General features: G+C 51.7%; 1 protein-coding gene across 2 annotated transcripts; it reads right to left on the reverse strand.

The window, feature by feature from the left end:
* Nucleotides 1-980: 980 nt before the first annotated feature.
* Vsx2 (visual system homeobox 2) lies at nucleotides 981-19755 on the reverse strand. Of its 2 annotated transcripts, none has more exons than XM_020166732.2 (5): nucleotides 19386-19755; nucleotides 18046-18130; nucleotides 14487-14610; nucleotides 3594-3774; nucleotides 981-2777 (listed from the first exon to the last, which is right to left on the reverse strand). In XM_020166732.2, exons 1-5 carry the CDS (start codon nucleotides 19753-19755, stop codon nucleotides 2452-2454), a joined length of 1086 nt encoding a protein of 361 aa, XP_020022321.1. In that variant the 3' UTR covers nucleotides 981-2451. The 2 variants fall into 2 exon arrangements, with proteins under 2 accessions (XP_020022321.1, XP_020022320.1); XM_020166731.2 differs by having other exon boundaries at nucleotides 981-2834.
* Between the last annotated feature and the right edge of the window lie 4751 nt (nucleotides 19756-24506).

The raw sequence follows: 24506 nt of genomic DNA on the forward strand, positions 1-24506 counted from the left end.
TCATCAAGTGGCAAGTCACAGCTCTCTGCAGGCAATTTCACACGGCCTTCCTTCCCCTGCTTCTCGTTCAGTCCCCTCCTCTTCCACAGGGATTTAGCATAATCTCATTGTCCATTGCAGACAGTCCTACTTTCACATTTGTTCAGGTGGAAGGTAGGATGTGCAAGTGCACAGGTGTACACCGAAGGAAGGAAGTCCATGTTCCCGGGGGCCCAGGTGGTCTGTGAGCAGAGGGAATGGGGTGGCTTATAAGTAAGTACCAGAAAGAAAGGTTAATGTGATCAACTGTGTGGAGACTAGGATAATAACTCAGGGGCTCTGTGGTTGGCAGGTTTAAGTTCGGCCTGCTGTGGAGGAGGATCCCATAACAGTGACAAATGTCTTGTTGAAGGGTAATCTCAGTTTAGCTGAGAGAGGCAGGCCACTTGTTCCTCAACATTTGGAGTAGTTTTGAAAGAGGGACCTAGTTTAGACCTAAAAATATTTTGCCTATTTACTTTTTTGTTTTTTTGAGATAGGATCTCACTATGTAGCCCAGGCCAGCCTGGTGATCCTCCTATCTCAGCCTCCTATGTGCTGGGATTACAGGTATGCACCATCACATCATACCCCAGATTTATTTTTTATGTCACCTATATACACAGACACACAGCATCCCTACCCATGGAGGACTCCTGCATCCCTCCCCAGCTGTTTTTACATTGATTTTATTCTTTCTTGGATCTTTACAGAAAATGGCACAGAAATCACAGATTTAGAGTACCTAGAAGTTATTACAGTTCCTTACTTCAAACACCTCAAGATCAAGTTTCTTTCTTCTCACCCTATGTACATTATTTACACACAAGGGCTACAGTCTAACATTTCAAACCAACAGAGGACAAAGACAAGAACTTGGTGGGGAGGGGAGAGTCCATGATTGGAACGAAGAAGAAATCAATTTTCAATATAGAATTAAAATTGCAACTCACTGTCTCAGGCCTTTCTCTTGCAAAGTTTTCCCTGCAAAGGTGGGTGCAATGATAGAAGGAAATGTCATGGGGTAGGGGTTGGGGGGTCTCATGCCAGGCCTGGGAATATGGGTACAGCAGGTTCTATAAAGCTATGTGTACCCATTCCTAATGCAAAAGGTTAAGTGCAGGGGGCAGCTGCAGAGAGCCCATTGTTATGGAAGGGCCCACTCCAAAGCGAACAGAAAAAGCTCCAGTCCCTTAGTCCAACATGGCTCCTGCCTTATTGTAGGGGAAGTGCTTCCCAGCATACACCTGGCATGAAGGAATGAGTGCCTGAAGCTTAGTCTGGGCTCACACTGGTCTCTGCCTTGCTTTCTTTTGAGCCTTTTCCCATCCCTCCTTGTGATCCTCTTTGATGAAGATTTATAGCCCTGGCGCACTCCAGACTTGGCTTCTTAAGGATGCCTGGGTCAAGCTGAGGCCAGGTCTGTGATTCCTAGCTGTACTGGGTTTCTCCAAGGCAGGCGCATTGAACCAACAGCTGGCAAGAAGCTCTGGGGAAGGGTGCCTTGCACAGCAAGTCAAGGCCACAAGCAGCATATGGGGAAGAGTCCAGAATGCCTCAGAACACAGGCCCAGGTTCCCAAGGGCTCTGGATAAAGGCTTTGGGCTGCCCAGCGGTGCAGTGAGCCATAGTAGTGAAAAGAAGTGCCCCCTCCCTGCAGGGCACAGGGACTGGACCTGCTACACGTGGTGTTGGCACCTGTGCTGGGGAGGAGCCCATGGGGTAGGCTGGGTGGAGAGAGTACAGGTTCCTGAGGGTGACCACAGCAAAACATGAGACAGAGTGGCAGAGGGGCCTATGTTTAGTCCGGAATCTGGACACCACTGGTGGGGGCGGAAAAGATGTGGAAGTTGCTTCTGGGCCTACAGAGCAGGATATTTACGCAGCAGGCCCATCCCTGCTGAATGGGTAGGCTGAGGCAGGGAGAAGACTTGCTGAGGACTGGGGTGCTCAGGACATTGGATCTGAAGTGCAGGTCCTCATGTCACAGCTGTGGCAGGCCATATGTTTGTAGCAACAGACCGTAGCCATGGGCCTAGCGGAATTCAGGAGGGGCACTGAGCCGGGAAGGAGGGCTCTCTACAGTCAGAGCACAGAGAATAAGAGGCGGCTGTGGACAGCAAGAGTGGCTAAGGGATTGAGTGACCCGGGCTCGAGGAGATGGTTGGGGCAGCAAGAAGGCTTCTGAGGCAGGGATGTTGGTATGAGGAGGAGGATGCTGGAGAGTCAAAACTAGGTCCAGGTTATCTCAGCATGGTCCAAAGCCAAGACCAGAACTGACCTGTGCCTGGAGGTGACGGGGGTAACGGAGGGCCTGTGGAGCAGGGGAGGGTGGCAGAAATCAGGCCTGGCCCTGCCTCAGAGAGAACCTCCCAGCACCACAGGCCCCAAGAGGACTAGAGTCTTGGGGCTCCAGGGCCACCACCCCTTGACCTAAGCCATGTCCTCAAGCTGTGGTGGACTGAGCTTCTCAGCTGGCCTGTCTTCATCCATGGCTTCCTCCTCTTCTGGCTTCTCGGCGTTCCGGGCCAGGCTGTCTGGTCCAGACACAGTCCCCAGCACCTTGGTGCTATGCATCTGAGCTTTGGCTCGGAGGGCCGCGATGCTGTTCTCCCTCAGTTCCTCCTGGGAGATGGCTGCCTGGGCATCCGGGCCCCGCTCCTCCTGCTCCATCTTGTCGAGCTTGGGTAGGGCCTGGCGTTCCACCTCGGGCTTCCTCCCCGACTCAGCGGCTGCCTCCAGCGACTTTTTGTGCATCCCTAAAAAGAATTGTTGGTATTCGGGTTTAGAAAAGCGCCTGGGAAAGCCATCTTGAACTGAAAACAGCAAAGATAGAGAGAGGCCAGAATTAAGGACGAGCAGAAAGCCTTACTTCACACACCACAGACACACGAATCCCAGGGCTGGACGAGGGTTAGGGCATGGGCAGGGTGGCTGACGGAGTGGGGTTGCAGGCTAACAGCTGGGAACCAGGCCTACAGAGGACTTCTCCACACCAAACCCTTTGGCACTTGCCCCCTTGGGCACAGCCTGTCTGTCCCTTCAGGACAAAGCACATATTCCTCCATCCCTCTGTCCTGGAATTCCAGACTTTAGAACCCCAAGATAAGCTGATGCTGTTATCAGACAAAGGCCCGGGTGGCGGGCAGGGGAAAATGGCAGGTAAAGGTATTTGGAAGAAAGGAATTCTTTGGGCAAAGCTAGAGTGATGACCAAAGGGACCTAGGGGTCCCCTCAGCCCTCAAGAAGGGGCTGTTACATTCACCATATGCCACCAAGGGAAGGGAGGTAAGGACACAATAGCCACACCCTCCTCACAGGAGGAAAGAACTACAGTCAGGGACTTGTGCAGGATGAGAGCCCTTGGCCTCCAGTAAATAGGTATAAGGGTAGACACCAGGCCCAGACCCTCCCTGCCTGAGTCCCCGGTGTAGACTGGGAGGCCTGCTTTGGAGGGTCCCTCTCCCATTAGACTGCTGGTCTCCCTACCCCAGTGTCTGTCCTCTCTCGCTAACAGAGGGAGCCCGCTCTCCTCACCACAGGGGCAGGGCCCCAAGGAGAGTGCGGGCTCTTACCCAGTAGCCATGGGGCACAGGAGTCCATGATGCCATCCTTGGCTGACTTAAGGATGGACTCTGGCAGGGGGATGGAGTGCCGCACCATGGCCCCATAGAGCCCATACTCCGCCATCACACTGCTCCGGCCCCAGCACTTCTCTCTCTTCCTCCACTTGGCTCTGCGGTTCTGGAACCAGACCTGCCAGTGCAGAAGAGCGGGTGAGGGCCATGCGTTGAGAAGTTCTTGCCCCGAGGTCCTTACCCCTGTCTTCCTGGAGCCAAGATTTCCTCAGCAGGATGTTCTTACCCCAGCTCCTCCACCCCTGGTGTCCCCAGTGTTCCTCAAACTCAGGGGCGTTCAGAAGGAGGAAACCAAATCCTGTGAGAATATGATGTGCAAAATGGGTCCCTTTTCTGTTACAGTCAAAGCAGTTCTAGGGAGATAGACTAGGGATGCCTCTGGGATAGGGCCTTGAAGGTGAGTGGCATCCAGTGTGGCCTGGCTCTTGTAGCTGTCTCACGGGTGTTCACACCTGCCATGCATAAACAGAAGGTGGTGCAAGGGATATATTCTGCAAAAGGACAAACGCCCAGAGTTGATGGACTTGTTCACGGCCCCTCTACCAGAGATCTGGAGGGAGGTTGAAGCCCCAGGCAGTTAAGTGCTCTTGGAGGCTGGTGTCAGGAAGCCAGCTCTGTCCCACTGAGTCCTGCCATGCTGCTTTGGCCCTCCATATACTCTCCCTGCCATTCTGGCCTAACTCTGAATGGAATTTTGGGGGAACTGAGTAGCACCCCTGAGTCAGAGAACAAGTCAAACTTCTACAAGGTGTGAGAGGAGAGCTGGGAGTGTGTGTAACTTCCTGGTGGGAGATTCCAGCCCTGTTCTGGGAGGATTTGTTGGTTTCCCAAAAAGAAGCTTTCCTGAGACTTCAGCAGCTGACAGTATCCCTCAGGGACCAGGCCCACTGAAAACCGGTGCAGGCGCTTCTTGTCTCTTTTTGTCCTTGGGGCAGCACCGATCCTAGGGGAGAGCGCCCCAGGGGAGTGGGCGGGTGGGGTGGGGGGTGGGAGGTAGATAGAGGCGGGCTGCGGAAAATCCATCCTTTTCCATCCATTTCCTGGGTGATTTCCACTCCCTCGCCTCGGGCGCCCCCGCCCTTCCCACAGGGCCCTTCCCCCTCCCGGGCGGCCAAGGTATCAGCTTTTGATGAAAAATTGCTCCGGCTCTATTCAGGAGGCGGCAAAAGAAGAGTCACCCCCAGGGGCAGCTCTGGGCTGATTGAAAAATAAGTTAATTTCAGTTTGAATCGATGGGCCTCAGGCACTGAAATATCACGGGAAATTAAAGCGGCTGCTCTCCCGGGAGCCGAAGCATTGACCCGCACTAATTAATGCTGGGGAGGCAGCGCTCGCCTTGCCGCGAGCCTCTCCCCCTCCCCGAGGGACCCCAAACACTTCTCATTTAACTAATTAGACGGGGAAAATTGGGTGTTAATTTGTTTAGGATTTCCCCCCTCCTCTTCCTCCCCACCCCCACCCCAGCGGCTCCCTCCCCAGCCCCCCGCCCCGCGAGGGGCGCGGGAATGAATGCGGGGCTCGCCGGCAGATGGCTGCCCCGGTCACTCTGCAATCTTCTCCGACTTGATTGCTTGATTAGGTCGTTAGCACATTAAAAAAAAAAATTGCTTGCCGTCTGGCGCTGGCGTGATGAGTGGGACGCGCGGCAGCGCCTGGGTAATTTATCTTTTTATACGGCAAAGAATTTGATTTCAATCTGCAGATATATGGGGCGCCTTTGACACCTGTTTAACATCGCGCCACTGACAGCTTAACCCTTTGCAGCCGGGGCCGCGGGGAGCCGGAGACTGGGGCCCGCGGGGCTACGACTCCTCGCCATCACGAGGTTCCCGCTGCCGCCGCCAGGTGGCGCAGGGAGTACCGGGCGCCACGCGGCAGCCGGAATCTGCCATGGCGCAAGGCGGGCCACAGCCGGTAGGGGGCGCACCGGGTTGGCCCCCGAACAGTCCCGCGGCCACTGGGACGCTGTACCCGGGCTCGGAAACACCGCCACGTCCATGCGCATCTTTAAGTTAACACAAATGCGTGCAGCCCTGTTTTGACATGTTTCCCTTCGCAAATAAAAATGGGAGTCTTCACATTCCCTGGGTCTCTCCACCTGCACCATGGCCAGCGATGTTACAAAGCCATCACCTGTCCCACCTCAGGTGAAGATGGCTCCAAGGGCAGCACCTCTGCCACCACCGTTTGGCACCTGCAGTTCCTGCTTAGGACTGGGAAGCAAGGCCTCCTTGTAGTCCCTGCTCTGGGTGACCCCTGTCAAGGAAAGGATTTATATAATTTGAAGGCCACCAGATGGCTGTCCTCCACGCACTACAGAGCGGAGAGCTGTAAGCCATGAATGCCGCCTACTCAGCTTTGGTCCTGGCCCGGCCCACGCTGCTGCATTTAGATCTCCTCCTTGTTCTGCAGGATGTGTGCCCACTGTTCACCCCACCCAGGGCCTGCAGCTTGTCTGGGACCTCCTGTCCCATCTCCCTCCCAACCACTTGCTTCAAGCTGCCTTCTCCCAGAGGCAAAATCTAAAAGGACTAATCCACATGCAAGTGTAAATGATTTCTGGTTTCTTCACCCGCAGGGAAGACAATAAAGAAATGGACTCCTGATGACAGAATTCCAGGCACCAAGAATATGAGTAGAAGCAAAGCTATCTGCTCCCTGGCCAGGAGATGACCTCTCCTGTTTGAGTATGGGACATTACAAGGCCACAAGACCACAACCCCTCAGCAGGAACACCTGGGCCAGCCTGGAAGATGTGTTAGAATTTTATATGTAATGCATATACCCTGCACCAGCAGCACCCGATAAAAATCCTCCCATCAGTTTTGATTTCTGTAGCAAAACGTACACAAGCACACTAAGAGGGATAAATAAGCTGTACACTGGTCCAATTGTGGCCACCAAATGGGTTTCCATGCCTAACTTAGGGAAGAACTTTCTGTTTTCAGTGGTTTGGATTTAAGGCTTCTAGGGAAGGCGCTGTGGGCTGTGCAATTACAGAAACACCCCAACCCACCCCGCTCTGAATGCTTGGGAAGCTGCATTCCTTGGTACTGGAGATGGGACAGGGCTGTCAGATGGAAACAGCATTTCAAGAAGTTAAAGAAGGGGAACCATTTCCGGGATCTGTTCTGAGGCTTATAAACAGAGCCATTTTTCTGGATCTCCTAATATGGGCAGCCTTTGCCCACAGACACTCTCCTAGGGGGGCTGGTGCCAGCTGGTTACGCAAACCAAGAAGCATCCTGACCCCCGTTATGGGCTCCCGGAATGCCTGGCTCTCTGCAAAGACCAGATGCTGCTCCAATTTATGGAGGAAACCTGGACAGCCAGAACCATTTTGTTTTAGGACAGTTGGCAGGGAAACTGTGATTGCCTCAGAGGGAGTAGACAGGGATTAGAATGAACCCTAATAGCTTTCTCTCCCCTTCCTGGAAGCAACCAGCAGGTGTGCAGAGCTTACAAGGTTACAAGGAGCATTGAGTTTAGCTAATACCAACCTGGAATTCCCTGCTCTGGAAAACTTCTGTGTGACACATTTCTCAACTTCTTGCAGTCTTTACACTCTTCAAACCAAAAACAAGAGTACACAGGTTCAACCTCGGACTCAAAGTATTTGAAAAAAATTGCACCTGTACTGAACATGTACAGACTCTTTTGTGTGTCATTATTCCCTAAATAGTGCATTATAACACCTAGTTACATTGTACGAGGTATATAAGGAACCTGGAGATTATTTAAAGTATACATAGACTATGTACAAGTACTATTTTTTTTTTTACTGTGCTAAGACTCAAACCCAGGGCCTCACACACTAGTCAAGTGCTGTGCCACTGAGTTACATCACCAGTTCTCTGCCATTTTATATAAAGGACTTGAGCATCCCTGAGGGGAAGGCTGGAACCAAAGCCCTAAGGTAACTGTATCTACATTTCAGGGTTGTTTTCAAGATTAAATGAAATTAGTGAAAGGGTCTAAAATCAGTGCTTGATACAGAAGGTGCTCAATAAATGCTATTAGGGTTCACCAGAGGCACAGAAAATCAACGGGAGCCTGCCCAGAGGGCAAGTTTATCAATGGCATTACCTGCCCCTCTGATAAATAATAGTAATGACAGCAAGGCTGGCGCTGGTGGCTCATGCCTGTAATCCTAGCTATTCAGGAGGCAGAGATCAAGAGGATTATGGTTCAAAGCCAGTTTGGGCAAATAGTTCATGAGACCCTATCTCAAAAATACTCAACACAAAAAAAGGGCTGACAGAGTGGCAAGAGTGGCTGCCTAGCAAATATGAGGCCCTGAGTTGAAACCCCAGTATCACCAATAAATAAATAAATAAGTAAATAATGACAGCGAGTCCAGTAGGAGGGGGAAAGGGCAGAGTTAACTTCCAGGATTCAATTTTTTTTCCAGTGCTGGGGACTGAACCTGGGGTCTTGCACACAGGCAATCGCTCTGTCACTGAGCCATACTCCAGCTCTTGGGCTTAATACTTTAATACAGACAGCTTCTAGTGTCCCCTCTAGGCATCTGGGAAGCCAAACAAATGCCCCCCACAAACTCTCCCTACATTCTAATATAGTCCAGGCCTTCAAAGCCCAAACACCGGTGAACCCCACAGAGCCTGTCCCTGTGACCAGCTCTGGTTCAGAGGCTCTGGCAGCCAGGGGCACATTCATTCCATAGCTTCCCTGAGCTTTTGGCTCCTCACTGCCCTGCGACAGCACCTCCTGGCAGGTGTGCTGAGAAAATTAAATAAAATGGTGGGTGGAAAATGACTGGCATGGAATAAGTTAGAACACGCCCACCTGAGATCTGATGAACTCTGGACAAAGGCACTGTGGAATGAGGCTATGCCTTCCAGCATGCCCCCCACTCCGGCTTTCTCCCCCCCACCCCGGTAGGACTGGGGTTTGAACCTAGGACTTCAACCTTCCAAAGCAGGCACTCTACCACTTGAGCCATACCTCCAGCCCACTTTTCTCTAGCTATTTTGGAGACAAACTAGTTGGCTGATTGGCTTCAAACTCCAATCCTCCTGATCTCAGCCTCCCAAGTAGCTAGGAGTATGGGTGTGAGCTGCTGGCGCCCAGCTAGGACCCTTTTCTATTTGGGCTTTTGGTTCTGAGAAGCCCATAAGATTTCTCAGAGTCCTCTCATTTTCCTGATGGCCCACTTTCTAGAAGACAGTTCCTCTCTCATGGAATCTGGTCGCAGTGAGCACCAGAGCCATGCTTTACATGTCAGGGCACTGAGTGGCTGAGAGAGGTGCCAAGGTGACACCAAGGCTCACCAAGTTTGGAGTCCCAGGCAAAGGCAATAAGGGAGGTTCATATGACTCAGGAAGGAGCATAGGTTTCCTGGTACATTTGCCCACCAGAGGGGGTTCCCGGCAGTGCTCAGGAAGCCCTAGCGGGAGGGCCCCTCACTATCTATTAGCAGTGTGTGGCAGGGCCTCTGCAGTGGCTGAGGGTACCTGTGCCTCCCTGGTGGATGGCCCCGGGAAAGACTTCCTGTACTGCATGCTCTTCTGCTACAGGATACACAGCTAGCAGGCCAGGCCACTCTGCCAGCTCCTCCTCTCACTGTGTGGGGACCAATGCGGGAGGCTGTGGCCATACCTCAAGGCTCTCCTTGTCCTGGTGTCATTACATAGTTCTCACTTTGCTGGCTCCTGTCCTGGCATCCCTGCAAGACAACATGCCCCGTGCTCTCCTGCCCTCAAGGGAAGACAGCAGTCTCCTAGGGGACCTTCTGTGGTCTTTCTAGAATCACTCCTTGCATGATAGGTACCATTTTCAAACTCTGGTCACCAAGCTTGTCTTCAATCTTTTTTTTTTTTTTGAGACAGGGTTTGCTGTGTAGCTCCACTTGGGCCCCAAACTCACAATTCTTCTGCCTCCACCTCCCACACCCTGGGATCTCAAGCTTGCATCACATGTCCAGTTTCCTTCCTTCCTTCCTTCCAGTCTTGTCACAAGCCATCAGGCCTGGCTTTCTCCGCCATGTGGAAGCATCGATCACATTCACCCAGCCTCCTTCCTCTCCTCTGGCTGGAAGCTGATGAGTCTGGGCTCACTGCTGGCATGATGTAGCACTTCACAGCCACTAGGCACTTCTGACCCCATATTTCAACCTGCTCCTTCCAGCCTGGCCAGAGGCTCAGAGAAGCCCGGCCTTGCTGCAGCTTCTGATCTCCACTAGGGGGCAGCTCTACCCACATTTCCAGGTAGCTCCAGCAACATCCTTCCTGGCATCCTGACCCTCGTTTCCTTCCTTATTCCACTCCTGTTACCCCAAACTCCAGTTTCTTCCACTCATATTAACTCACTTAAAACCCTGAGCCTCTGACCAGTGCTTTTTACACTGACTGCATACAGAATCAGCTGAAGAGATTTAAAACACAGATGCTACAGCTCTACTCAGAACCAGTTAACTGAGTATAGGGTCCCCATGTGGGTATTCTTAAATGCTGCCCTGGAGATGCTAATAAGAATCCTGGTCTAAGATACTGCAAACTGTTTCCCATCCAGACAAATGTCTTTTAACTTCTGTAATATAACTTCCTAACACTGGTCCTTCCCCTTGGGTGGGGAGCACTTTAAAAGAGGAAAACTAACTGAGCATGGTAGCTTATGCCTGCAATCACAGCCACTCAGGAGGCAGAGATCTGGAGGATCTTGGTTTGAGGTCTACCCAGACAAAAAAGTTAGGGAGACTCCATCTCAATAATAACCAGAGCAGCCGGGTGCCGGTGAGCTCCAGCAGAAGCTGGAGTATCTACTTTGCAAGCACAAAGCCCTGAGTTCAAACTCCAGCCTCACCAAAAATAAAAAAAAAAAAAGCTGTGTGGGGACTCTCAGACTTTTTCCCCCAGCAGTGTACCACATCCCAGAGAGCTGCAAGGTGAGGCCTGGCCTGCCATTTGCACTGATCAATACAGTGATCAATGGCTATAGATAGGCATTCACATTTAAATGTATTGCATCTCATGTGGTAGCAATCAAGTACTGGGTTTGAACCCTGATATTTTATTGACTTCACCTCTCAGCACCTCAGTATCCTCATCCAGAAAATGGGTGAAAGTAACCCCTGACTAATCTGGTGTTGTGAAGATGAAAGGCCACAAGGCATAGAAGTCACTTAATATCTGGGAAGTGGTGAGAAATTAATAAATTCCCCAAATCACACTACTGTATGAAGCCAATGGTTAGAAAAGTGTTATTATTATTTTACAAAGGAGTCATTTGAGCTGGGCACTGGTGGCTCACGCTTGTAATTCTAGCTTCTCAGTAGGCAGAGATCAGAAGGATCGTGGTACGAAGCCAACCTGGGCAAATAGTTTGCAAGACCCTATCTTGAAAAACCCATCACAAAAAGGGCTGTGGAGTGGCTCAAGGTGAAGGCCCTGAGTTCTCCTCAGATATACCTAGTGGGTTACATGGCTTGGAACAGCACAGTTATGCTCCCCAGTGGTCACCTGGGACTGTTAAATGCCATCTGACCTGCACCCCATCCCATCAATGGCAGCCCCAGGGTCTGGTGAGGTAGCCCTGATGAAGCCAGTCCACCTCTTTCTTTCTCAGATAAGAAGCTGAGACCCAGACATAGGAAGTAGCTGGACCTCTGCCATAACTGATGGGTCTCAGGCCAGAAGTAACAGGTGGGTCCTTGACAACCATTCAATCACCATTCCAGTGTAGCTCAGTGGTAGTGTGCTCACCTTGCATATGCAAGGACCTGGGTTCAATCCCCACTACTGCAAACCAAACCAAGCCAATTACCATTTCATTCTATCTGGAGAATTTCTAGCTCCAGACTTGGAACCACTAGTAACTCCCCTCTTCCTCCACTCACACACCACACACACACACCACACACATACCTCTGACCCAAGCCTGGGACGGGGAGGGGACTGGCCCTGGAGTAAGTACTGGAGTGGTAGCTGTTCATCCACCTTCAGAGGCATTGGTCCCTCTGCATGCTGAGGGGAAATGATGAAGAAAGAGGTGCAGAGTCTGAAAGGAGTGTGGCCTCTGTGCCTCAACTGCCTCCTCCCAAGGTAATGGGAACAATAGTCCCTAGCTACTGGGGCATTCTGAGGACACAGAAGACACTGCTTACCACTGGAGGGCTGCTGGCGAGGGAAGATTTATTTTTCACCCTTTTGAACTCATGCACATGAATTTGCCCATTCGAAAACTAGTTTTGTTGGGCTGGAGAGGTGAATTATGAAGCTAATAAAGACCAGCCACTTAAAAACAAAAAAAACTACAAATTTTTTTTGCTAGGAGTAAATTTGGGGCTTTTGTTTTGTTTTGCTTTTTAGAACAGTGCCTGCTATTTAAAGAACCATTGATGATTGTGATGAAGATGTGCTACAGCTCCCTCCTGACTTCAAACCTCCTCTTCCTCCAGTTTCAAGTCAAAGCAAGTCTTCAAACCCAACGCCAGGAGGAGGAAGGATGGACTTTAAATTCACACCTGATTCCAACCTCAAATCCTGTACAACAAGCTGCTGTGTCTCCACTTTTTTGATTCTAAAGGCTACTTGTCTCTACCTTACTAGTTGTCACCAGAATTTAAGGAAACCAGACAGGAATCTGAGAGAGCAGGGCAGATGTCCAGCACTGCTCTGACCGCTGTACACATGTGGTTCATTGCCTCTAGGGAGTGCCACTGTCATGCCATTGTACACACAAGGGCTAGGAGCCTCTGGGAAGGGATACCCCGCTGAGAACCAGGGCAATCTGCCTCTGCAGTGAGTGTCCCCAACCACTACACTACCCTGGCTCTCCTGCGAACATCATGTATTTAGAACATCACCAGGCACATGAAAACTGCTCTGGAATTGTTATTGATACTCACCAAGACCTTTCCCAGGCCACCTGATTAATTGCTTTGGGGCAGGATCACATGATCATCACGAAGATATTCAAGGGGACAGCATTTAGCCATGTGGCACCCAAAGAGTCTGAGGGTCTCTTGCCCCATTTCTCCTGTACCCTCAAATCCATAGCCCACCTGCACAGTCCCAGGGCAATGAGGCTCCTTACTCCACACCCCCAGCTGTGCTGGTGCCAGTGGCTTCCGACACCTCCCTACAGACACTCTCCAGACAACTTAATGAAGCCTGCTGGGGCATGGATAGCAATGCTGTGGAGGGGCAGCCTTCCCCCAAGTCCAAGTTCAGCAGGTTTCAACCACCCCCCACCCCACCATAGCCAAACAGATTTTAGACAACCCACTGCAAGAGACAAGCAGTTCCTTCTTACAGTAGGGAGTGCAAATGTGGGGCCTGTCAACAGCGACCCCACAGCCACTTGAAATGGCCAGGCAAGGGTTACTGCACACATCTAGATGGACCAGTACTTGGCTTGCAACACACACGTCGCCCACCCCATGCAGACAGGTGCGTGTACCTATAAGATTCAGAATCAACACTTGGCTAGTACCATTAGAACCCAATTGGGTGAGGGAGGACAGTTCCAGGCCACTGTGGGTAATGCACCAACATAATCTGCTTATGAATAATTGCGCTTATTGGTAGTGTCAATGTCTAAAGCCTTGGGCTGAAATTCCTAATAGATTTCCAGGGAGAAGAAGGCTCTTTTAGAAAAGCAGTTCACTGCCTTGTTTCCCAGACTCTGGAATAACTTACACAACTTCTTTGGTTCCTTCTCTAGCCAGCCGCCCCTCCCCCGCAACATCACCACTACCCTGGCACAGTCACACCTGGAAACACAAAGGACCTCAATTGGGGAGGGGAAGGAAATGCAAAGCAGAAGTGTTTCAGGAAGTCCCACCCTTTAGGAGGCTGGCAGAATAGCTCAAGTGGTAGAGCACCTGCCTAACAAACGTGAGGTCCTGAGTTCAAATTCCAGTACTGCCAGAAAAAAACCCCTAAGTATATATGTTATATGTATAGAAAAAGGAAGCCCTGCACCAGCAGGGATTCACCTTTGGACCACCTCTAGGAGCAGCCTTCATTTAAGGTTGAGAGCCAGGAGGTAACTCAGCAATTCTGGAAATGTTTTCACTTCTTCAGTCACAGAGGCACTGCCTTTGAAGCTATTAGGTTTCATCCTCTCTCAGAGAAATGATTTGGCAGCCCACTTCCACCTGGGGGCTGGAGAAGGTCTCCCGCTGCTGCGGGGAGACCCCACTCCCATCACAGCAAAGAACACGGTGGTCCAGGCCAGAGGCTCCCTACAACAACCAACAAACCCACTCACAGGCACATGTTCCATACTACATCCTGGCACAGAGCAGGAAAAGTAATGAAGCAGATTAGGGCAGGACCAGCAGGGTCCTGGTTGTGAGGGGAGTGAAGAGCTGCAGCTGGGGGTGGAGATGGAGAGTAAGAAGAGAGAGGCAAAGTCTTCCTCATGGGGAAGGAAGTGGAGGGGAGGAAGGGGAAGTGGAACTGGTCAGTGACTAAAGCCATCTTCTTCACAGCCGTTCAACGTAGCCTGAATCCACCTCTGGCCTTAGAACAGATGTCCACCATGACAGAGACCCTGCTCAGGAGCCAGCACCCACCCAGAACTCCACCTGTCATCACCAGGCCCCCTCAGGCTATGTAGGATGTACTCCTCGGCAGCCTACATCTGGAAGAGCAAGCCAGGCACATCTGTGAGCCTCTTGTCTCTCACCCAGTGCCCACCTTAAATGGTTAGGTGTTCACCCAATACCTGTCTGCTTAAATAGACCATTCTTCCTGAGGACATGGCCATGGACAAATTCATGCCCCTAGTTGGGGTAGGAGACAGGATCATGTGTATCTGGGACCCCGCAGAGGGCGACAGTCCTGAGGGGCTCGAGGCTGTTACCTGTATCCTGTCTTCCGGCAGCTCTGTTTTCATGGCCAGCATCTCACGGGCATAGACGTCTGGGTAGTGGGCCTCATTGAATGCCTTCTCCAGCTCCTCTAGCTGGTAGGAAGTAAAGATTGTCCTGAGGGGAGCAAGATGGGACACTCAGGTTCCCAGAAACCAAACATGCCTGTCTTGGAGAGGACAGAATGGCTCTCTCCTATCCTTGGGGATAGAGCCCAGTCCCAGAGTGGTTCAAGACAATCAACACAATCTCTCCCAATCTTTTTTCTTCTCTCTCTCTCTCTCTCTGTCTCTTCTCTCTCTTTCACACACACACACACACACACACACACACACACACACACACACGATGACACAGCTCATACTGTCCTTCTGGGGTGAGGGCATCATTTCAACCTGCAGTGACATTTCACACTGAGAATCTCTCTGGAAATGCTCTGCAGAAAAAGGTGTTAAGAGGAAGTTTTCGAAGACCACAGAAAGCCCCTGTTTCTCCCCCGAAATGGAAAGAGGAGGCCACACCAGATGCTGCTTCCTGCCCTCCCCCCATAAAGTTTGAATATTCACCAGGTCAAATGCAGCTTCACCCTTCAAATTGGTCTCCAGTCCCTATCTCAAAAAAACCTTTCACAAAAAAAAAGGGCCAATGGAGTGGTTCAACGTGTAAGCCCTGAGTTCAAGCCCCAGTACTTCCCCCCCCCCAAAAAAAGCACATAAATGTTTTCCAACACATAAAATTTTGCCTCTAATATTAGGGAGTTTGCAGAACCTCTTTTTTGAATATCCACACTGAGCACCCACTCACAGACATGAACTCTCCTCTTTTGAGATTTTAATTTCATCAGGTTTTAGGTGGCCTTTATCCGGCACCATTGTCAAAAAGCCAACAGGCAATATAGTCCGCTTTCCACCAGCTGAACTTGCAGCCCTGGCTCATCCCTTGCTGCGCCCCCTAAGACTTGGACCCTGGGACCAGCGCAGCGGCTCAGAAGGTCACTGTGGCGCCTCTCCTTCCCCAACACCATTGCTCCTGCTAGTCTGGATTTAGTATCTCGGGGATAACGCTGAGAGGGTGTGAGGAAGAGCGATCGCGTTCTTCATAGAAAACGACTGGTTTGATCCTAAATCGTTTTGTCTATTCTCTTGAGGAGGATATGTGGAATTCTTATGTACACAGAAGGTGAATTCTCCAGAATTTCGAACCTGTATTACTTTCTTTTTCTCTCTTGCCACTTGCTGAAAGGCCCATGAACAGACCGTCAAAATAAACAATCAAAATACTCGAGTCTTTTTCAAAACCAGGGAAACTGAGGCACACAGGAAGTGTGGCCTGTTCAAAGCCAAAGAGGAGAGCTCATTGAAGGTCACTTAGAGCCATTCAAGTGTTCGCTTCTACTTGGAAGAGTCCCCATTCAAGAAAAAACCGAAAACGAAACTCAAGTCCCCCCGAATCCCCCAGTCCCACCTCAGAGCCAGTCGCATGCAGTTGGTGACATGCACTCCAGGGAGTCCCCTCTCCCCACCGCAGGACCCAAACTCTGCTCCTGGGTGAGGCAGAAGCCCAGACCCCTCTGGCTCCGCTGGTTTGAGCCGAGTTTTCACTAAAGCGCAAAATCCCAAAGACCGTCACCACCGCTCTTCCATCTCCACTCCACCCCCAGGTCGGGCTGAACCTGGTTTGTTTCCAGGAGGTAAACACAAGCCCATCTCTCATCACCAGATTCCAGGGACTCTTACTCAAAATCCTCAAATGAGAGAAGCTCAGGAAAACATTTTTTACTAATTAAAAAACCGCACCAGCGGTCATAGTTATCTTCTTTTCCAATAATTTATTCCCTTCACGCACCAGAAGAGACAAACCCAAGGCGGTTAATTCTTTAGTGTGGGTGAGTCGTTTTTCACCCCTCCCCCACATCAAAGCCCCCAAAGGTTCCCTGATAGAAAGGGTGAGGGATTAAGGACAGAGCCTCAGGGACCTTAGGCATGGACTTTGGGTTGAGGGTCAGCCATCTCTTAGTACCACACAGTGAGCTGTCCAGATGCCCTTCCAGCGCCCTGGGTTTTGGGGGATGCTTTTTTTCCAGGGCTCTTAATGTCTTTTTCCAGGACTCCCCTACCTATTCCACTAGAATGGCAGGATCAGAGTCCTCCCTCCACATCACTGTCCTGAGGACCAGATGGGTGCATAGAGATATTTTAATGAGTATTTGTTGAATGAATGAATGTGGAAAAGGATCGGGAACTGTACTAACAAAAAAGTTTCCTGTTTAAAATAAAATAAACTAAGCCAAAACAAACAGCTGCCTGAGGGGAATGAAGCCAGGTCCCGCAAACCAAGTCAAAATTCATTTTCTTTCAAGCAGGGCCTGAAAGGTCAGGAAGCACCGTTTTAAAAGACGGGGGTCAATAGAGTTTCAGAGGACCAAGGAAGAGCCAGGCTCAGAAAAGCACTGAGAGAGAGGGTTCAAACATGCTGATAACAATTCAGGAGACAGAGAAAAGAATGCGGCGGGACTGGGAGCCGGGGAGCGCCCCAGTGGGAAAATGTCCGGAGAAGGAGTGTGACCTTGTGGCTGCCCCACCTGGGTCGGGGGTTGGGAGAAGAAAGAGAGAGAAAGAAAGAGATGGGGAACGGCCTGCGGAGGAACGCAGAGGCAGCACCTGAGCAGCACTCGCAGAAACACTGGCAGATTTTTGCAGCTTCTCGCTCCTTTCTTTCATCCAAAACCTCATGAATTTCCACCAGGAACCCGTAGCAGTGGTGCTGAGGGGAAGGGAGCGAGGATCTGGGGGCGCGGGCAGGGGGAGGGCGAATTACTTTTCAGTCCATACCTCTCAGAGCCTATTGAATTTTGACTTTGTGCAAGCAATGTCTATGTAAAGGCATTTAAAACAACTCTTTAATCTCGACTCCAATGCAGCCCACCCCCCTCCAGCTATGACTGGTGAGACCAGCTAGTCCACACACGCCCCATTTACAGACGAGGAAACTGAGGCTCATGGAAGGATAGCGACACACTCAGAAGCACAAAAGAGCAGAAGTCGAAAGAAAATGTTCCATCATTTCCAATGTTCCAATGTTTCCAGGGATGTACAGACATCCCTGTACATCTCCCCAGTAGAGAGCCGGGAAGTTGGCAGAGAGGACAGGGACCGCGGGAGAGGAATGGGCGCGGGGCAGGGGGAAGGAACCGGCTTGGGCGGAGGTGGGAACCCAGATAGGCCAGCCGCCAGGTCTGCGTGGTTCTCAGATTGTGCTTGGGAGGGACCGCCAAGCCCTCTCGGGCGCCGGTTTGGCCCAGACTGGGGCCTCTCCTTTCTCCCGCAGAATGAGGAGAAAAAGCCCAAATGGGGCCGCTGCTTCAGCGGCAGCTCATCGTCCTCATCCGGTGTGGCTGGACGCCAGGGCCCCGGGCAGGTTCCCGCAAACAACGCAGGTCTCTCCGCCATGGCACAGCCCGGGACCTCACATCTGGGATCCACGAAAATAGGGTCTGAATGACCCAAGACCGAATTAGGGGGGGGGGTTACAGAGGAGGATGGATAGCCTTACCTGTGTCGCCGCTTCTTCCGTTTCTTGGTCTGGTTTAAAGCGGATTTGGACATTTTTCGGTCACTGGAGGACACATCTTCAGAATCTGAAAAGCAGGCGAAGGAACATGCGGCAGAATGGGGAGAACGCTCCACGGTGCCCGAAACCCGCGAAGGCCCCACCCGGAGCCCCCTCCGAGAGCCATGCGGGCTTGATGTCTCCCCGGAAGCCCTCCAGAGTCCCTGGCCTCTGTCCCCATCCCCAAGCCCAAGCTGGCCCCACCCACGTCAGCGCCTGAATTTGCAGGTTTTGAACAGATTTCGTTGCAAAAGAGGCAAAGGCCCCAGCGCGCCCGGGGGCAGGGATGGTGGGAGCGCGAGGCTCAGGGGGTCACAGGGACCCGAAGCGGCGCTCTTGGCTCGGAGCCCTGCCCTGCGCCAGCAGCCCTGACGTCCCAGGTAGGAAAGTTGGCCTCAAGGAGTGGAGCCGTGTCGCGGGGAGCCGGGCTCTGGGAAGGGCTGGGAGCTGCCGGGTCACTGTCCGCTTTGGCGGTGCACACACAATGCGCCCCCTCTTGAGGTCGGAGAACCTGTGACGTGACACTTTTCGTTGCCCTTCCAAATAAAAATAAAAATAATGGAAACGAAAAATCAGGGGGAATTGCCGAGAGCGCACAATCGCCAGTGGGCCGAGCGGGCCAGAACACACCGCCAGCAAAGTGGCCCCCAGCAGGGAGCGGCGAGGTCGTCCAGGGTCCCCGAGCGGGAGAAGAACCTGATCCGATACACCGTGGCGCTTAACGTAGGATAGGATGGCGGCCGCTTTGCCTGCCATGGTGGCCTGGTTTTCCGAGTTCGTGGAGTGAAAAATAAACCCCAGCTGAGCAATTCAGAGGGCTGGAATGGAGAAACGAGGAGGCAAAGGACAACTTTGGACACCGGCTGGGGCCAGAGCCGGCACCCGCTTTCTGGGCCTCCAGTGCACGGACCAGCATCCGGCTCCAGAGCGCGGGGGCTGCAGGGGAGCCTCGGAGCTGGGGCCTCCAGCCTGCCCGAGACCCTGAGCCATGGGTTCTGACACCCCGAACCCAGTGTGCAGTGGGACCCCAACAAAGCGCTGCGGCAAAGCCAGGCCAGACGCGGGAACGGAGAGCCGAGCAGCAGTCAGAAATGCCGAGGCCGAAACCCGGCGGGTTCCGGGTCCCGATCCCCGGCCGGCTGGGTCCAGGCCCTGATTGCGCCCCTCGGCCCGCACGAACTTTTCCACCCGAAGGAGGCCTTGTCTCCCCGGCGACAGCCGACGGCGCGGGGCTCCTGGTCTCGCCCGCAATCAGGCATCCGCACAGCCTCGCCCTCACCTACCCGAGCTGGCCGTCTGACTGGTGTCCAGCGGCCCCGACGCTCTGCCCAGTGGCTGCAAGTGGACGCTCTGCGGGTCAGACAGCACTTCCAGGAAGGTGGGCTGCGCGTAGAAGCCCGGCAGCCCCCCGGGTCCGAGCAGCCCCATGCCGCCCACTCCTGCGGGGCTGAGCACCGAGCGCGCCGCCAGCAGGTGCCCAGGGGCCAGGCCGTCGAGGGCGGCCCGCGGGTGGGAGCTAGGAGGCTCCTTGTTCAAGCCCAGGATCTCCTGGATGCCGAACCCTGTGCACCTGGCCGGGGCGCCCCCCGAGGTACTCTTGGCCACTGTCTCGGATTTGGGCTTGCTCAGCGCTTCCCCGGCTTTACCCGTCATCTCCCGGTTCTTTGGAGGGGCTGAGGCCGCAGATCTTTTGCTCCCCCCAACCCCCGCCGGGCTCCCCGCTTCGCGAAGTTGGTCCCAGGTGCCCCCTCCGGTGTCTAACGCTCTGGAGCCCCAAGGAGATTCCCTTTTTATCCAACCAGGCGGCAGCCCAAGTGGGGTCAGAGCTGAACAGCCAATCACCGGGGCTAGGAGCGATTAGGAATTCCAAAAAGCTGGCAGCTCCCGCCTCAGCAGCTCGGAGGGGCCAGGGCCTGCGGGACCAGTGCCGGCGGGCTCTTTAGGTCGCCCTTGGACAGGGATCCCAGGGCGGAGGCGAAACACCAAAGTTCAGGGCTTGTTCCAGGAGGCTGAGTGGATAGCGGCTCTCAGCACAGCCTGGTTGGGACCTGTCCCTTGGTTGGCCCAGACAGCTCCCTGGGGGTGAGGTGGGAGGATGAGCTAAAGACAGAGGCTAGAGAGTGGGAGATCTCTCCCCTCCCTTAATTCTTATGCAGGTCAGCAGCCTCAAAGAGGGCCAAATATGGGACCTGTATAAAAGGTGGAACCAAGGGAACATGGAGGGCCCTGGACAGTGTTTGTGGTGGCACTGGGCAATACAAGAAGGGACCAAGGTGTGGAGAGGGAGATATGAGGGTTTGAATTTATCAAGGTTTGTCCATTCAGCACTGGACACAGTGCCCAGTTCAGAAGACCAGCTTAGTAAATACTGGCCTAGTGAACAAATGCAGGATAAAGGAGTCAGGAATAGAAGTCCCCAGGGAGAAAGAGGAGCTATCATGACTTCTTTTGGAGAACAACCATGGATGACTATCTCTTCTCCTCCTTTCCTTCTTTTTCTTTTTGGCTGTACTAGGACTTGAACTCAGGGTCTCATTCTTGCTAGGCAGGTGCTCTACCATTTGAGCCACTCTGCCTGCCCTTTTTTTGTGTTGGTTTTTTTTTCGAGATAGGGTCTTGCTAACTATATGCCTCAAACCACGGTCCTCATGATCTCCTGAGTAGCTAGGATTCCAGGTGTGAGCCACTGGTGCCTAGCTATTTATTTATTTATTTATTTTTATTGAGACAGAGTCCCACTATGTAGCCCAGGCTGGCCTCAAACTCACCATCATCCTTTCTCAGCATTCTGAGTTCTGGGATTACAGAACCATGCCTGGCTAACAATGGACTTCTGAACATCTTCCTAGAGTAAGCATTAAGTGTGCCCAACTTCCACCAAAGGACTTTGTTTACCCAATCACCTGAGTAATATGTATTGACCACCTACTAGATCTGAGCTAGGGGTTCCTCAGCAGACCAGAAGGCAGGAGACCTGCTAGACTTCAGAGTTCATTGGCAAACAGAAAGAGGCTGGGATTGTGGGTGTGGAGGAGAGGGAGGGATGAGAGGCAATTAAAAGGGGAGCTGCTTCCCCAACTCTTGGAGACCCTTTGGCCACCTCCTGCTCCAGAAGCTGTGGAAAGGCAGCTAGCAGTACCAGAAAAGCAGCAAGACACTGCTTCAGGTAGAGTGAGACCTTCACCTGGAGAGCAGAGAAGTGCCTGAATTCCTAAGGTGGCAGTGGAGCTACAGGTTTCCCACGGTGCTCTTGTTTGGGGGCTCTAAGAAGAGCATATTCAAGTGTCATTAGCAAAGGCGAACATGCATGCACCCTGAGCTCCTGGACTCCCCCACCTCAGCTAGCTCTTCTGTGACCTTCTTGGAGCTGGGAACTGTCTCATCTATCTTGGGAATCCCCTCTCCACTGTGCCTAGCATATGTAAGAAATGATTTTTTTTAGCCAGGCTCCAGTGGCTCACGCCTGTAATTCTAGCTACTCAGGAGGATCACAGTTTGAAGCTGGCCTTGGCAAATAGTTCTAGAGATTATCTCAAAAAACAAAACAAAACAAAACAAAACACCAAAAACCATCACTAAAATAGGGCTGGTGGAGTGGCTCAAGGTATAGATCCTGAGTATCGAAAAAAAAAAAGTTTTTTTTTAAGTCAAGGATTCTATGAGGGAGATGAAGACAGTCTCAGTTGCTATGGACAGAAATAGGAAAGCCAGGTTGAAAAAATTCCATCCAGGATTTCTTGGCCAGTCAGCTGCGAACCACCATGTAGTGGGAACCTCTCCATCCCCAGTGTATTGCCAAAGTGTCTGGTATCCCGTGTGGCTGCCATGGGGCCAGGCTGAGATGTAAGAGAGACTCTAGAGGGTGTGGGAACTAGGACTTGCTAACAGGGCTGCTGTGAGGTGGGTTCCCGTGCCCACTTAGGAGGGACATCTCACAGTGCAAGAGGTGTGCGGGAGAGGTGTGCCGTTCACTGGCAGCATCCTATAATAGCCCATTATAATATCGTGCCTCTGTGCACTTACACTGTCCCAGCTCCTCGCTTACGATAATCTCTGGTTCTCACAACAGCCCTATTCGTACCTTGGTTCCACATATGAAAACTGACTTTGTCTTTTTTTTTTTTTTTTTGGTGCTGGGATCAAACCCAGGGCCTCATGCGTGCTAGGCAAGCGCTGTACCACTGAGCTCCATCCCAGCCCAAAAATTGACTTTGCAATTTTCTCTTGCAAGGCGCATGTGCAGGAATCTGCAGTCTCCTGGCACCCTTCATCTTGTGTTCCATGGAGCTGGGTTCCAAGTGGCACCACTCACATAGACAACAGCATAAATGGTGCCCCTGGAGTTGTGCAATGTCCTACCTGCCAGAGAGGAATTTCTACCTCCTTGTTGTGGATATAGAAGCTTAGGCTTCCTGAGAAGTACAAGATAGCAGCAGAGGCCAGACTCAACCTCAAATGTCTGATGTCAGAGCTGTTCTCTTTGACTCCATCACTCTCTTGGCCGGCCTCCTCTCCAGGCCAGCCTACCCTGGGAGGATGGATGGGATGGGATGTTAAAGGCATCTGTCATGTCTCTGATTTATCAGGAGACAGCCACAATGAGCCAGATGCCAGCCGGTGGGCAAGGACGTGAGTGATGGAAAACTGTGTAAGTGATGAAGTCGGCTCCTGCCAGGAGATGAAGATAAGAAATCTCTTGACCAGTCCCCATGTCTGAAGCTGCCAGTTCTCAAGGCCAAAGAGACAATCACCACTCTGCCCTAGGAGGTTGGGGACGGGGCACCTCAGACATCATGACCTTTAGTACATTTTTTTAAAGTTGTTTTTCAGCTAAGGTCTCATGCTTGTGCTGGGCCAGCCTTGGACTGAGATCTTCCTACCCAAGTAGCTGGGATTATAGTCACCACTCCTGGCTTGTTTATTGAGATAAGAGTCTCACTAAATTTTTGCCTAGGCTGACCTTAGACCACAATCTCCACCTCCTAAGTATCTCGGGATTACAGGTGTAAGACACCGCACCTAGCCCCTTTACTACTATTCTTAATGGCTGTCAGGCACCCATCACAATTAATCTGCTCAACTTCTCTGAGAGGTCAGGAGTTCTGTCCTGCTTCTTACGAGTAAGACTCTGAAGCTTAGGGAGGGAGACCGGGATAGAGGAAGATGCTCTCTTCTTTGTCTCCATGCTGGTCATCTTTAGCTGTAACCAAACCATTCTCCCCAGCTGCTGCCTCCCAGAGTCACCACCCACCATCCACAACAGACTTTTGAGAGGGGCTGGAAAATGCAGGGAGGAGAAAGGATCTGTGTTTGAATCAATAATCTTATTATGAATCTGTCACCCGTGACTATGTTTCACTTTTTTAAATGCTGTTGTGTGTGTTGGATTTAACTCTGGGGGGTAAATTTTATCTTTCATTGTGCTGGACAGTTGTGCCTAGACAGTCTCAGGATGAGACAGCCCCAAGTCCTGCCCTCTCCTCCTCCTGTCCTCAGGCATTGGACCAGATACTCTGTTCTCTTTGTTCAGTAAAAAGGCTGATACTAGGAGAATTTTTTTCCTGTGCTGAGATTGAACCCAGGACCTTTGCACCTGTTAGGCAAGTCCTCTACCACTGGCCGACACGCCCGTCTCCTTACAAGAAGGATTTTGATTCACATTTAACTTACACACATGGAACACTTATGAAGTTCTGAAGTTTTTTTGGTGGTACTGGGAGGTTGAGCTCAGGGCCAGTGCTAAAGCTTGAGCCACACCCTGCAGCCCTTTTTGCTTTTAGTTACTTTTGGAACATGGTCTTACAGTTTTGCTCATGCTCACCTGGACTGTAATTTTCCTGTTTATGCTTCCCTTGTATTGGGACAGCTGATGTGAACCACCACAACTAGCTTATTTGTTAAGATGGCGTCTCGCTAACTTTTTGCCTGGGCTGGCCTCAAACCACAATCTTCCCAATCTCTACCTCTCTAGTAGCAGGATTACAGGTGAGTGCCAACACACTCAGCCTAAGTTTTTGAACTTCTTGATATTGTCTCAGTGAATCTTCCCAACTACCTTGAAAAATACTTACCACTTTTCAATGATGAGGTAACTCAGAGAAGCTTGGTGACCTCCCCAAGAACTCACATCTGCTAAGGACCACCTGGAGTCCAAGTCTACTGCATCCTTGTTTTCTTTTTTCCTCCAGACCTCGATTCTCCTACCTACATCTCCCACATAGCTGGGTTTACAGGTGTAAGCTACCATCCTTCCCCACCAGGATGGGAGAGAAGAAAAGAAGTGGTACCCAGGGCAATTGGGAAGGGCTACTGAGGTCAAGGTTGGGGTGAATCCCCAGAATTCAGGGGTGCTAAGAACATCTTACCTCTAACACCTACACCTAGGAGCTCCTCCTAGTTTTCCA

The sequence above is a fragment of the Castor canadensis genome, chromosome 3 (genome assembly GCF_047511655.1).
Source record: "Castor canadensis chromosome 3, mCasCan1.hap1v2, whole genome shotgun sequence".
In the NCBI taxonomy this organism is placed as follows: domain Eukaryota; kingdom Metazoa; phylum Chordata; class Mammalia; order Rodentia; family Castoridae; genus Castor; species Castor canadensis.